This window comes from Eubalaena glacialis, chromosome 13, assembly GCF_028564815.1.
Source record: "Eubalaena glacialis isolate mEubGla1 chromosome 13, mEubGla1.1.hap2.+ XY, whole genome shotgun sequence".
Taxonomy (NCBI): domain Eukaryota; kingdom Metazoa; phylum Chordata; class Mammalia; order Artiodactyla; family Balaenidae; genus Eubalaena; species Eubalaena glacialis.
The window spans coordinates 29,073,283-29,087,347 of record NC_083728.1 but is presented as its reverse complement, the minus strand read 5'-3'; the positions used below and the strand labels follow the sequence as shown (position 1 = coordinate 29,087,347).

General features: G+C 43.4%; 1 protein-coding gene across 2 annotated transcripts in view; it reads right to left on the bottom strand.

Moving 5' to 3' along the window:
* Nucleotides 1–3,199: 3,199 nt before the first annotated feature.
* Nucleotides 3,200–14,065, bottom strand: part of PSMF1 (proteasome inhibitor subunit 1) — a 45,676-nt gene continuing 34,810 nt past the window's right edge. For both annotated transcript variants that reach the window (XM_061208025.1, XM_061208026.1), the window contains exons 5-7: nt 5,465–5,518; nt 4,166–4,324; nt 3,200–3,623 (exon numbers count right to left, since the gene is read on the bottom strand). In XM_061208025.1, the coding sequence (XP_061064008.1) occupies nt 3,572–3,623; nt 4,166–4,324; nt 5,465–5,518 (265 nt within the window). In that variant the 3' untranslated portion in view covers nt 3,200–3,571. The remainder of the gene's footprint in view (nt 3,624–4,165; nt 4,325–5,464; nt 5,519–14,065) is intronic.

Genomic DNA, 14,065 nt, shown 5'->3' with positions numbered 1-14,065 from the left:
TTTACTTGTAAGCCACTGGATCAACAAAGAAATTTCAAACCAAGCAAAAGTGATGCCATGAATAGCGCTAGACCCGGAAAGGTCATGGCAACTTCCCTACAGACAGGACCTTTCCTATATCACATCCAGCCCTGAAACTTCCCCAAAAGTCAAACCCAAACTCCTCTGTGGCTCACCAGCCGTGGTCATCCCAAGGTCTGCTCCCCAGGGGTGACTGTCTCTGGTCTCTGTTTTGCTTGACCTAGGCCAAAATTCCTTGTTTGTTTAAAAAAGCTAAAGTAGTTTCTGCGGAGAAACCAGAACCCTCACACTCTGCTGGTGGGAATGTAAAATGGTGCAGTCACTTTGGGAAACAGTCTGGCAGTTCCTCAAAAAAATTAGAGTTATCATATGATCCGGCAACTCCACTCCTAGGTGATATACCCAAGAGAACCGAAAACATATGACCACACAAAAACTTGTATGTAAATGTTCATAGCAGCCTTATTCATAATAGCCAAAAAGTGGGAACCACCTAACTGTCCATCAGCTGATAAATGGATAAAGAAAATGTGGAATATTATTTAGCCATTAAAAGGAATGAATTACTGATACATACATGCTACAACATGGATGAACCCTGAGAACATTAAGTGAAAGAAGCCAGACATGAAGGACCACATATTGTGTGATTTCCACATGTAAGAACTGTCCAAAATAGGCACATCTTTAGAGACAGAATATAGACTAGTGGTTACCTGGGGCTGGGAGGAGGGAATGGGGAGTGACTGTTAATGGGTATGGGTTTTCTTTTTGGGGTGATGAAAATGTTCAGGAATCAGACATGGTGATGGATGCACAACACTGTGAATATACTAAAAACACTGAATTGCACACTTTAAAAAACGTGAACTTTATGGGTATGTGAATTATATCTCAATAAAACTGTATTTTTAAAAAAGAGGAACAGGTTATTAAGTGCTGATATTTATTGCTAAGGCTCCAACCTTTTGGGTTCCACAAAACATATACCTGAACCATTCCCTTTGGCTGCTTGGCTGGAAGGAGGGAAGTGGCCCAGATATACAACACATACCGACAGCCTGACTTGGAAGTTCCTGAAGGCCCCATTCACCTTCCCCCACATAACTAAGACATAGTCCGTGTTCCTCACTGTCCCTGATGCAAGGAGATCCACTCAGAAAACCTGCTGATTCTGCAGGTGGATCACTAAAGTTTCTATTTTCAGAAAACAGAATTATATTTATGGCTATCCTTTCCACTTTTGCTATTAGAAAATCTAAGTGGCGAATTTATTGTTTCAATCTTGTCCTTTCCTTGAATCAGGGTCCTAAAAGTTATCTACTTCTCCCACTTGTCTGATGTTCCTTTAAATGCTTCATTTTCTAATAAAAGATGCTTTTATGAGCAAATTACCCCAAGTCCTTTTGGTTGAAGGTATGATCCAGTTTCAAAACAAAAACGTTCTACCCATTTGCTGGCTCTTGAGGAAAAAGGCTATTAATGACTGCATTTGTAGCTCTGCCTGATCTCTGGGTCTTTCTCCAGAGCAGAGCTGTTCTAAAAGCTTCAAGGTGGTCTTTTACTAAATCAGTGCTTGAAATGGGGTCTGCCAGAAATGCCCAGGAAGCCGGCTCATGCTAGCCTCCCCACCTAGTCCCAGCCTCCATCTTGGATTGACCCTGGGCACATATGCCTGTTTAGTTTACTCCTAACCCACTCTCAGGCACACCAGACAGGCAATTCAGGCTACAGCATATTAGCAGATGCCTCAGGAAGGCTCTGGTAGCCCTCTGCCCACAGATAAATAATACGTCCTAATTTAGGGGAAGGAATCCAAGGAGCTGAGAAGTTTAAGGACCCACCCGTGGCTGAAATGCTAGTTAGGGAGTGAAAGTGACTAGTGCCTTGATCTCTTGCCTCTGAGTCTGGTGCTCTAGAGTGCTCTTTCCACTCCAGCACAGGGGTTCATCACTGACCACATCTGTCAGGCCTCAGGCTGAAAAGGATCTGGAGAACACCAAAGGTCAGGTGGGCCTGGACAGAGGGCACAGGTTTCCAGAGGCTGGGGCTCCCTGGGGGTGAAATGCCTTCCTGGGTTGTTTCTTGCATCACCAGCTCCTTCATTCACCCCTATCACACACTCCCCCCAACCCGCCCCCTGCCACTGGCTTTCAGAGACCAGGCTCCCTGCTTGTCCTGAAGTTCATCACCACACTGCTATGCTTATGTCTGGGCTGCAAGAGGGGTGAGAGGCACACAGTTGCAGACTCTGTAGGTAAGTACCACAAAAAGCCTTGAACCTTTATTCTTTCCCTTTTGCCCAGTTCCCAGGGGTCATCAGACATAGAAGCAGACACCAGAATGTTTTAGAGCAAGAAAGGCACACCTCAGATTTCGTAGGTAGACACGATGGCCCTGGGAGGGGAAGGGACCTGCTTAGGGTCACTCAGTAAGTTAGTGGCAAAAAGGAGGTTAGCCTTCAGGTCTGTTCTGTTTATTCCTCTGTTCATAGGCTGCCATTGCCCAGGCACAGAGGGACCCAGAGGACTGGCTCAGACAAGCAGAACTGGAAGATTTTGCCCTTTTCAGAATGATGCAGTCTTTCCACAATGTGCCTGTCCTTGTGAAAGTCATCCTTGTGGCCTATGGGGTTTCCAGTCACTCATTTTCATCCATGAAGCCAGACTGGGACCCATCTTAGTGGTGTCAGGAGCAAGAGCAATTTATGAAAGGAAGGTGCCTGAGAAGCAAGAACAGGCCCTGGGTAGGAAAAAAGAGTCACTTAGCCCCTCAAAGATTCAAACTCTCAGGGGCTTCCCTGGTGGCGCAGTGGCTGGGAATCTGCCTGCCAGTGCGGGGGACGCGGGTTCGAGCCCTGGTCTGGGAGGATCCCATGTGCCGTGGAGCAGCTAAGCCCGTGAGCCACAATTACTGAGCCTGCGCATCTGGAGCCTGTGCTCCACAACAAGAGAGGCCTCGACAGTGAGAGGCCCGCGCACCGCGATGAAGAGTGGCCCCCACTTGCCGCAACTGGAGAAAGCCCTCGCGCAGAGACGAGGACCCAACACAGCCATAGATAGATAAACAAATAAATAAAATGTCCTTCCCAGGTTTATAAAATCATTAAAAAAAAAAAAAAGATTCAAACTCTCAAGTCTCATAAATGGAAGGAACTGAGCAGCAAAGAAGCGTGGGAGACTGGCAACATGAGTTTTGTATTGACATTTGGTTCTTAATAATAACATCCAAAATGTGTTCTGTTCTTACAGTGCTGCAACTGGGACTGCATCGGGTCGAGGGTATACGTTGCCGGAGTCTCCCTGGGAAGTGGGGAGGAGCTGGTGGTGAGAGACACTGATTTCTCTTTGGGACCTATATGCAGCCAGGTGGACAGCTGCAGCAGGTACCTTGGCCCTGGTAGGGGGTGGGGAGGCAATCCCAGCTGGCCTGCAAACACATGGGCAGAGTCCCTTGCCCCCAGCCCGCAAGAAAACGGTTGCTGATGCGGCCAGCAGTGGCAGCTCCAGGAGAGTAGAGGGAAGGCTGGGATGTTACATTCTTGAGGCCTTCACAGGTACATGTCATCGTAGCCCGGCGGGGGGAGATGGTCTGGGTTAGGTCTGGAATGGAAAGAGGGGCTGGTGAGTTGGGGCGATGGAGAGCCGGGGGCACACAGGCACACAGGGTCCTGAATGGAGGGAGCCTGCCTCCAGAATGATGTGGTGGTTTGTGCAGTTCAAGAGCATGCACTCTAGAGTTGGGTCTGAATTCTTATTCTCCCACCTTGGATTAGTTACTTCATCTTTCAGGGCCTTGATTTCTGCATGTGTGAAATGTGGACAGTAATATCTACCCACAAGTGTTGACATAAGGATCCAATGAGTTCCTGACACCTACAAAAAGTCCATTAAGTGTGAGTAGCAACCCCTCCTCTGAGTCCTCCCTGACGGGAGCTGGGGAAGGGAGGCACTGAGGAATGGGAAGCTCCTGGAAGTCTCCAGGGAGGCATCAGTCAGGTGCCTGGAGGAGGCTCCACTCTCTTGGCAGCAGGGGACAGAGTTAGTGGTGACTCTGCGCCTGGCGTCAGACGCCTTCATTCCTGCAATGCTGAGCTGAGCTGCCATCAGGTCCTACTTCTCAGCATACCTGAGTGAATACCTACCCAGATGGGCTGGTCCCAATGGGTCCAAAGGGGTCAAAGCGTGCTCCCGGGGGCACAGCGCCTGGAGGAAGCCGGTTTGGGAGGCCCGATGATGGGTCAATAAGTGCTCTTGGGAAGCCGGATCTCAGGGGATCCACGATCATGCCACCTCTCCGACACCTGAGGCAAGAAGGAACGATGGGTAAGCAAATGTGGCAAGCAGCTGTTGGAGAAGGAGTGAAGGTGGTGAGAATGGATTAAAAATGACTGGGACATCAACTCTGGATGGTTCAAGCAGACACACGTGGATGGCTGCCTGAGTGCCAGCAGGAAGTGGGCAAGAGCAACGACACAAAGAGCACACCTTCTCTGGCAATCGTGGCCTCTACTTTCAGCTCTACAGGCTCCCTGAACCCACAAAATTAAGATCCCTGCCATCTCCTGCACCCAAGGGGGACAATTTGATAGAGAACATGTGCCAGAACTTGTCAAGGTCAATGCAGAGCCATCACAAGGCTCTGCAGGCTACTACTTTAGGTCTAAGGACTAATGAATTGAGACAATTCATGATGCTAGCTTTTTTGCTCTGTTTCCTTAAAGGGTCGCAGGGCAATCCATAATTTGGTTGCCCAAGTCTGGCTCCTGACAGCATCTGTCCCTCATGGAGTTCCATGGATCCGACCTCATGGCTCAAACTAGGATGAATAAGCTGATGTTCCCCAAACTTTGAAGTCACTGTTCAAGCTTAACTGCAGACTTATATGATTTCCCCATGGTCTAAAAGTGAGACACTCAAGCTGGGGACACTTTGCAGCAGAGGTTAAAATCTAAAAGCATTCAGAGAAGACAGTGCCTAGCTGAGGCTGAAATAACTTTGTTGGGGACTTGACAAGAACCACACCAGAGTCTAATGAGGATCAGAGACTCCCCTTACCAAGTGAGGTGACCTCTGAATAGCCCTGAACTGCCCTCAGGTCTGTAGCCCACTGTGTGCTCTTCAGTCTGCACCTGATAGATCCCCATGGTATCCTTCCATCCAAGGGACAGCTGCTGTCTTCCATCAAAACAAGCAGGGCCAGAAAACAACAGAGGAGCTGCCCACTGGGCTTGCTCAGCCACTCCCCAACACTCAGAGCCCTCCTGCCCTGCTGCAGGTATGGCAGAGCAGAACAGCGGCAATGCTTTCTCAGCCACTCAGCAACAACTGCTTCCTTCACCCCAAAGGAAGACTGATGATAAGCTCTAAAATTAGAAGATGAGCTTGGGCTGAAAGGCCATAAGAGCAAGTCGTGTTGCTGTCACCTCCCCAGCAGTACTCACCCAAAGGGGTCTAGGTCCTCTCCCCCAACAGCAAACGGGCCCAGGGGATCACACCTGAAACAAACAAGGGACAATTACTGAAAGTCCCAGAGCAGCCTGGCGCCTGGGCTCCCAGAGGTCCAAACCTGATGCCTTTGGGGACACAAATGTACTCCCAGGCATGGGGGACAGGGGAAGCCCCTGCATGAGACCAGAACACAAGGGATATTTCAAAGTGGTCCTTGGCACAGACTAACACTGAAATTATTACAATGGCAATTACGCGAAAAGAGCTGGACATAAAACTAGAAACGTGGAGGATCTCAATAATGTAGAAAGATAAAAATATGAACATTGGTAACCAGATAAATTTTATTTTATTCATACCTTTCTCAGGCTCCTAAAGTTTGTACAAAGAACCAAGAACATTTAGATCAGAAAAATACTATTCTAAAACCCCAAACCAAAGGCTCAGATTTAAAAGCTTCAAAGGGTGGAGTGAGACGGGTGCTCATATACAACTAGAACTGTGCTTCTCAACCTTTTTCTCATTATGGCCCCTGCATGAAATGTTAATATCACAGATACTGCACTGGATAGCCACAAACCATTGTAATTTCTAAGATTTTTTTCACCCCCCAACCAAGAACCAATTTTTGCCCACACTGAGATTGCAGGAGCCAGGAGCATAAATCAGTGAGTGCTTTGTGGAGACTAAGTCTATACTAATATATATATACACACAAAATATATCTGCCTCTCAAAAGCCTTCTGTATCTTTACATTCTGTGATCTGATAATTTTATGCCTAGGTATCCATCTTAAAAAAATAATACATAATTCAAATGAAAATATCATCATAAAGACTTTAACCAAGGGAACAGGATTGGCTGTAAATGGGGACCAGTTAGGCAGATCATGGTAATGCAGCCATGCAAACAATGTTCTTAGAATGTTTTAAAATGATGTGGAAAAATGTTTATGCTCCAGTGTTAACTGTGGCAGAAAAGGGGATTATCAATAGCCTAGGAAATCAACTATGAAAAATGTATATGTGTGGGTGTGGGTGTGTGTGTGTATATATAAATAAAACGAGAAAGAAGCGTAACTGAAAATTTAAACAGTGACAGTTACACATGGGAGAAGTTTCTTCTTTATACTTTCCTACTTTTTCTATAAAGGATATGGCTATGGATATAATAAAACAAAGAAGATTTGGTATTTGAAAAAGTGTGCTTTGGAATCTGCCTGGAGTCCCGGTGAGCAATACAAACCTGACAGTTCTAGGGCACGGGAGACCTCAGAAAAGCCTGGTAAACAGCAGCTAATCAAAGCTTACAGGTAAGACGCCATTAATTAAGCAACTAGGAAAATAATCCAAAAGTAGGTGCTTCTCCAGTCAGTTCTACCTTATGAGCTGGAAAGGACACCATGATTTAGGTGGACATGGCTTCCAACGGAAGCAATTTTTCCTGACCTAGGTTATTGTTTCCAAGCCATGGTTCATGGAGCTGGCAGTTAAAACTTTCTGGTGGCCTCCCAACAACCTGCCTCACTGGACAGACCAAGTGGTGCAGAGGGCAGCAAGCATTTTACACTTATCTCCACAAACTGCCCCCTACAGAGCAGCAAACAGAAGGAGCTTCTAGTGGCTATAAAAATGACTTGGAAAACAGAGCCTTGATGGCTCCTGAAACATGGAGCCATCTCTGTTTTTCTCTCCTAGGCCACAGAGCGTGGGGAGGAAAGAAGAGGTAGAGCACAATGGAGGCTAGAAAGGTAGCTGCCAGGCCCACCCTAACAATCTGCATTCTTGCAATTGTCACGGCATATCCTTTAGGCTCACACTCAACACAGTCTAAGTGCAACACATGCACACTTCTGTGAGCTCATTATATTCATTATATACACACCCAGATCCTATAGTCTCAGTACTGGATATCCTGAATGAGGCTCTTGGGATTAAAAAAAAAGAAGCTAATTTTTGTAAATGGTCTCTAGAATCAAGCCCCTAAAACTTCATCTGGTAAGTTGAAGTTCTCTTCAACTGAAAGAGAGTGCTGTACACTAAATGCTGTAGGCGCAACGGCCTAGCTGGGCCCACTGGACAGTAAGGCCCAGCTTCAAAAGGGGCCCTTTGGGATTGGGGCCCTTTGAAGGCCCTTTGGGATTTGGGGGTGATCCTGACCACACACAATTCCTCCTTATGTGCTCTCCTCTCCTCTTAGATAAAAACAACACGCCTCTCTTGGGCACACAAATCCTGTTGACGCCATGCTTATGGCTGAGGTGGTCTGGTGAACAGGAAAAACCTCAGGACTCTGGGTGGCAGATTGTCTGGCTGGTTGGCAGGGGTCTGTCACAAAACCTTTGCACCTCAGTCTTTTACGATGGAAAATCTAAGTAGTAGCACTCAAAGAGTCCGCTGTCATGGTGAAACATAGTATTGGACATGAACAGATTTGTTGACAGGAAAAGCCTGGAAGAATGGAATAATAGCAGCTGCCGATATTTACTGACAGCTTGCTTTGTGTCAGGCACCATGCTAAATTTAGTTTTTAAAATTTAATTTTCTGAATAGGTAATGCCTTCACCAGTTTCAAAATTCAAAACAATACACAGATTGAATTCAAAATTCAAAGGATACATAGATCCATAATCTTACGCTGGATGTGTTTTGGAATTCAGAATTTTTCATGTTTCAGAAAGGTCAGATGAATATACCTAACATATTATTGTGTAGTACCCTATAACCAATACCCTAATATTTCTGCAAAATGAATGAGAATTCACACAAAATGAACATATAAGGAGCTTCATGCCACCTCAGTTCAGGTTTTGCTACCAAACAAGGTGTGGCACCAATCTTATGAAAAAAACAAAATAAAATAAAACAAAAAAATCAGCAACACCTGGTTTTCAAAGCTCTTTTGATTTCAGAGTTGTAAGATAAGACACTGTGGACCTGTACAAGTAAAAAAATCTCCCTCTTAGCCCTGTCCTCCAGGCTACCCACAGACAACTAATGACATCAGTTTCTTGTATGTTCTTCCGAAGATACTTTGCATATATGAGCAAATATGCATTTCCCCTACTTTTTAAACAGATGGACGTGCTGAGCTCCTTATAAACATTACCTTGTTTTATCTTTGCAATAGCCCTCTGAGGAAGTACAATTTTTTTCCTATTTTACAAATGAGGAAACTGAGGCTCAGAGAAGCAAGTGTTCTTACACATGGCCAGATGGGTAGTAAGTGGCCAAGAATGAATTCACACTAGGTTTACCCAACTTCAAAAGCCATGACCTTTTAATTGGTGTGTTGAGACCATTTACATTTAATGTGGTATGTTTAGATTTAGATCTGCTATTATTGCTTTTCCAATTGTTCTCTTTCTTTCCTCTATTTTCTCTCTTTTTAATTCAACTTCAGAGTTTTTGACTAGATCTCTTTGTAGTTTTTTCAGTGGTTGCTTGACGGATTACAATAAACAGATGTAACTTTTCACAGTCTACTGAGAAATAGTATATTACCATTTCAAGTAGAAGGTAAAAACCTTATCAGCATAAGTAAGTCCTTTCATTCACCTTCCTTGTCTTATATAACATACAATATTGTCATATTATATGACATATATAACTACAATGAATTTGTTCTAATTTTTGCTTTCAATTATAAAACATGTTTTAGAGAATTCAAGAGAACAGTCTATTATGTTTATCTAGATATTTACCATTCTTATTGCTCTTCCTTTATTCCTGATGTTCCAAGTGTCTATCTGGTATCCCTTCCCTTCTGTCTGAAGAACTTTCATTAGCAATTCCTTCTGAGAAGATCTGTTGACTATGAATTTTCTTTGTATCCTTTTACTAAGAATATCTTAAAATCCTTCAGAAATAAAGATGACGTATTTGCTGGATATAGAATTCTGGGTCTGACAATCCTTTTTTCTCCATACTTTAAGAATGGTGGTCTACTTATTTCTGGTTTCCACGTATTCTGATGAGAAATCCATAATCATTCAAATTCTTATTCCTCTATAAGCAATGTGTGTTTTTCTCTAGTTGCTTTCATGACTTTCGTTTTTAGCAATCTGATTATGTTTGAGCATGGACTTCTTTGGGTTTATCCTACTTAGGATTTGCTGAGCTTTTTAAATCTGTAGGTTTATGTCTTTTGCCAAATCTGAGAAGTTTTCAGCCATTATTTTCAAATAATTTTTCTGTACTACACTCCTTCTCCTCTCCTCCTAAGACTTTCACGACCGTGTTAGCTCTTTTATAATTGTCCCGCAGGTTCTTGAAACTTTATTTTAAAATATTTTTTCTCTCTATTGTTCAGATGATTTCTACTGATCTAGTTCAAGTACTTAATCTCTCCTCTGTTATCTCTATTCTGCTACTGATTCATCCAGTGAAATTATTTTGATTACTGTATTATTATTTTTCAGTTCTAAAATTTCCATTGGGTTCTTTTTTGTACCTTGTTTCTTTGCTGAGATTTTCTATCATTCCATTTGTTTCTAGAATGCCCTCACTTCTCTAAGCATTTTTATAATAGCTGCTTTATATCTCTGTCACATAATTATTCCAACATTTGCATCACATTGGAATATTGGCATCTGTTGACTGTCTTTTTGTGAGCTGAAATTTTCTTGATTCTTTGTATGCCCAATAATTTTGAACATTTTGTTATGAGGTTTGGGGAGAATCCTGGTATTTTTGTCTTAGCAGGCAATCGACCCAGCTGGGTTTGGGATCCAAGTTCAGGTTTCAATGTCAGTTCTGTTTGGAAAGCCTTTGCAGTGCTATCCAGTTGTGTACCACATATGTGCTAACCAGTGGTCAGTCTGAGATGAGACCTGGCAGTGGGCTACCTGTAGTTCTGTTCTCAAAGTCTTTGGTGTGCTATTTACAATCAGATCCACTTATGTACAGTTTGCAGGTAAGGCCTGGAGTCCATAACTTTATGGAGTTGCTTTCTGAACTCTTCCGTTTCTGTGATCTATCTCCTTGGTACCTTCCAGTTCCCTGGGGCTCCTCTTTTGCTCCTCTGGCCAGAAAGCTGGGACATTGCTTACCTTGCTCTGCCATGTACTTCCCCTGACAGTGCCTGTGTCCACATGCCTATATCAAATGGAGGGAAAACAAAGAAAGAAAAAAAAGCAACAGTGGTTCACTCCATACTCTTGACACAAGTCTTATTGGAAAGGAAGGGTCTTCTCCCTCAGTTTTAAGTTTGTGGACTGTCACATGCTGGAGTATAAAACAATGGAGAAAAGGAAGAAGAAACACGGGAGATTTTCCCCATTCTCTCTTGAGCACTAGACCCCATTCGCACTCCTTTAGCCAGAATGGAGGGCTGTCCTGGAGTGCTCTCTTTCCATGCCAATATCTAATTCCTTGTTTTGGGCTTCCTTGAGTTCATACTGGAGGCCAGTATGGTGGAATTTCAACCTCTGGTCTTCTTTCCCAATCTATCTGCTACTACTTTTCAGCATTCTCAAATAATTGCTCTATGCATTCTATATAGCTGCAGTCAATGGGAAAGTCAGGAAGGAGTGTGCTTATTCCAGAACCAGAGTCTTCCAAACCTAGGCTCTTAACCGGTACAGAACATCAATATGGCTGCTTTCAACACAGCTGCTCGTCTGCACCCATTGGTGATCACCAGGCGTGAACGCAAAGCTCTCCATCTGCACATCAGAGTTCTTTAGGAGTGCCGGCTGTGCTTTCACAGTGCATCCAGCAGCAATTACCTGAAGATTTCCAGACCCTGATCCCTGAGTCGGTTTTCATGGCATTGTTTGAACCACCTAGGCCAGTTCTGTTCAGGTTGTAATGTGCACATGAATCAGTGGCAGAATCTTGCTAAAATGCAGGTTTTAATTCAGAAGATCAGGGATGGGACCTGAGATCCTTCATTTTCTGAAAGCTCCCACATGATCTGGCATTGCTGGTCTGGGGAGCACCAACGGCTAGGCTGCTTCCCAGCGAGGGTACAAGTTCAGCTGGGGAATTTTTGTGGTCTGGGTTTATTTGCCTTGTCCTGCCAAGTGTGGAAACTTAGGACTGGGAAAATGGAAATGCTGATAGCTATAGACAACAGTGTGTGCACATAAACAAGGAGAGCACCAGTTATGTGCTCTGAGCAAGCAGGGCACTACACCTTTCCTTTTCCCCACCCCTAGATGAACTCATAGGATAGGATATCCTATGAGTTCAAAGGTGAACTGGGGACTGAGAATGGTTGGAAAATACTGCATTTAGGCTAAGTGAACAAAGATTTTCAAAAGAAAGAGAAAGAAAACATATGCATATACTAAAAAATTATACGAAAAATGTCACCCATCATCTGACTCTAACACAATGACTATTATTGCTATTCTTTCCTAGTCTTTTTATAAGCATATTTTTAGACAATTAAAATAAATATAATTTTAGATCTCACTGTTTTCCTCCACTTGTGTCCTATATTTCTCATGTTGTTTGTCTTTGCTATTAACATTTTTAATGGCCAAATAATAGTCACTCAAGTGAAGCAAATTTGTAAAATTTACTTAATCTTCTACTGTAGGTATTGGTGTATTGCTTCTGGTGTGTGTAACTATAAATAATGCTGTAATTAAAAACTTTCATGCTCATATTTTTTTCCAGGTTAGAAATCGATAACTGTTATTCTTTGCCCATCTGACCACTGTATGACGGGAACAGACAACCTATTTCTCTGGTCAAGAGACAGAAAGCAGTTGTACTCAGGAGCTTCAACTGTACCTGATTTAGATGATTTAGGTGCTTTAAGCTGATGAGATTTAGATAAGATTTTAGGCTGAGCTGATACAGTAACGGCAAAAGACTCCTCAGAACCCTGGGGGAGGGGAAATGTATTTTGCCTTTGGTAGAAATGTCCCCCTCTCAAGATTCCACACCCCTTAATCCCCAGAATCTGTGAGTGTGATGAGAAATCACTCCTGCATTTATGTTTTATGGCACAGTTGACCTCAAAAAGGGGGGATTATCTGGGTGGGCTAATCTAATCATATGGACCTTTAAAAGCAGAGAACTTTCTCTAGCTGGTGGCAGAAGTAAAGGGGGAAGGGAAGATTTGAAGCATGAGAAGAACCTGACACACTGCTGTTGGCTTTAAATATGGAGGCAGCCACGTGAGAAGAAATGCAAGAGGTTTAAGGAGGTGAGAGGCCTCCAGCCAATAGCCAGCGAGGAATGGGGTAACAAGAAACTGAATTTGGGTTCAGTTAGCTTACAAATGTTATGGGGATGATGCCTTTCTAAATAATTTAAAAGTAAAAGGAGACTAACTCCAGCAGTGAAAAGTATGCGGAAATGACACCAAAATATAGGGGGAATGCGAATTAATACTACTGTTTAGGGAGGCAACTGGGCAATACGTATCAAAATCTTTAAAAAGAGGCTTAGTCCTTAATATATTAATTCTACTGTCAGGAATGCATGCTAAGGAAATATTCAGATGTGTTCTAAGTTGCATGAAAAGTATGTTCCCTGAAGCATTACCTATGGTAGCCCCAAATTAGAAATGACTTAGGCTAAAAAAAAAAACCTCCTTGCATCATCCTTGCTTTTTCTTCCCATCATCAGGCCAACCCATAAGCAAGTCCTGCATAGTATACTTCCAAATATATCCCAGATCATCTACATATCTGCCACCACCTACCACCTACCACCTACCATCATTATTTCTTGCCTGGGTGCCTGTGTCAGCCCCTTACCTGGTCTTTCTGTTTCTACTCTTGTCCCTCTCTAATCCAGTCTCTACAAAGGAGCCAGAGGAATTAAAAACAAAAACAAAAAAAGGTAAATAATATCAAGTCCCTCTCTTCCTAAATACACCTAGTGGCTTCCCACTGCTCCTGACAATGACCCCAAGGCTCTACACAAACTGTCCTTTGCTTACCCCTACAGTGTCATCTCCCATCACTCTACCCCACCATGCTCCAACCATACTAGCTTTCTCTTTGTTCTTGGAATAATCCAAGCCAAGACAGTTTCTTTTGAAGCAACTGCTGATATAGGTGTCAAAAGGAGAAAATACCCCTTTGAATCCCACACCGATGTTTATGAGCTGTGTTTCTTTGGGCAAGTTGATTAACCTCTCTGTGTCTCAGTTTTCTTTTCTATAAAATGGGGATAACACTAGCACCTATCTCTCATTCTCTTGTTAATGAAGGTTAAAAGAGATTATATTTTATACTTAACGTAATAGCTCAGCACACAGTAAAGGCTCAATAAATATTACCTATGTTAGTTGCCAGAATCTAAGTGGCATTCCTTACAAAAAAAAAAAAAAGTCAATGGTTAAAGGGGTCCCAAATGGATCACTTTCTAACCAAAACATTTTGATGGCTTCCATTACCCCAGGATCAAACCCAGCTCCTTAGCACATAAGGCCCCTTGTGATGCGGCCCCCATGTTCACCTAGTCTCCCTTCACATGCCAGCACAAGTAATATATAACCCCCTGATCCATCCCCTGCCTATACACACACACACACACATACACACACGATGATAAGATGATTTCATAGCCCCATTTGTACTCACTGTTCCCTTGGCCACAAATGTCAATTACTCCCAATACTACAGATT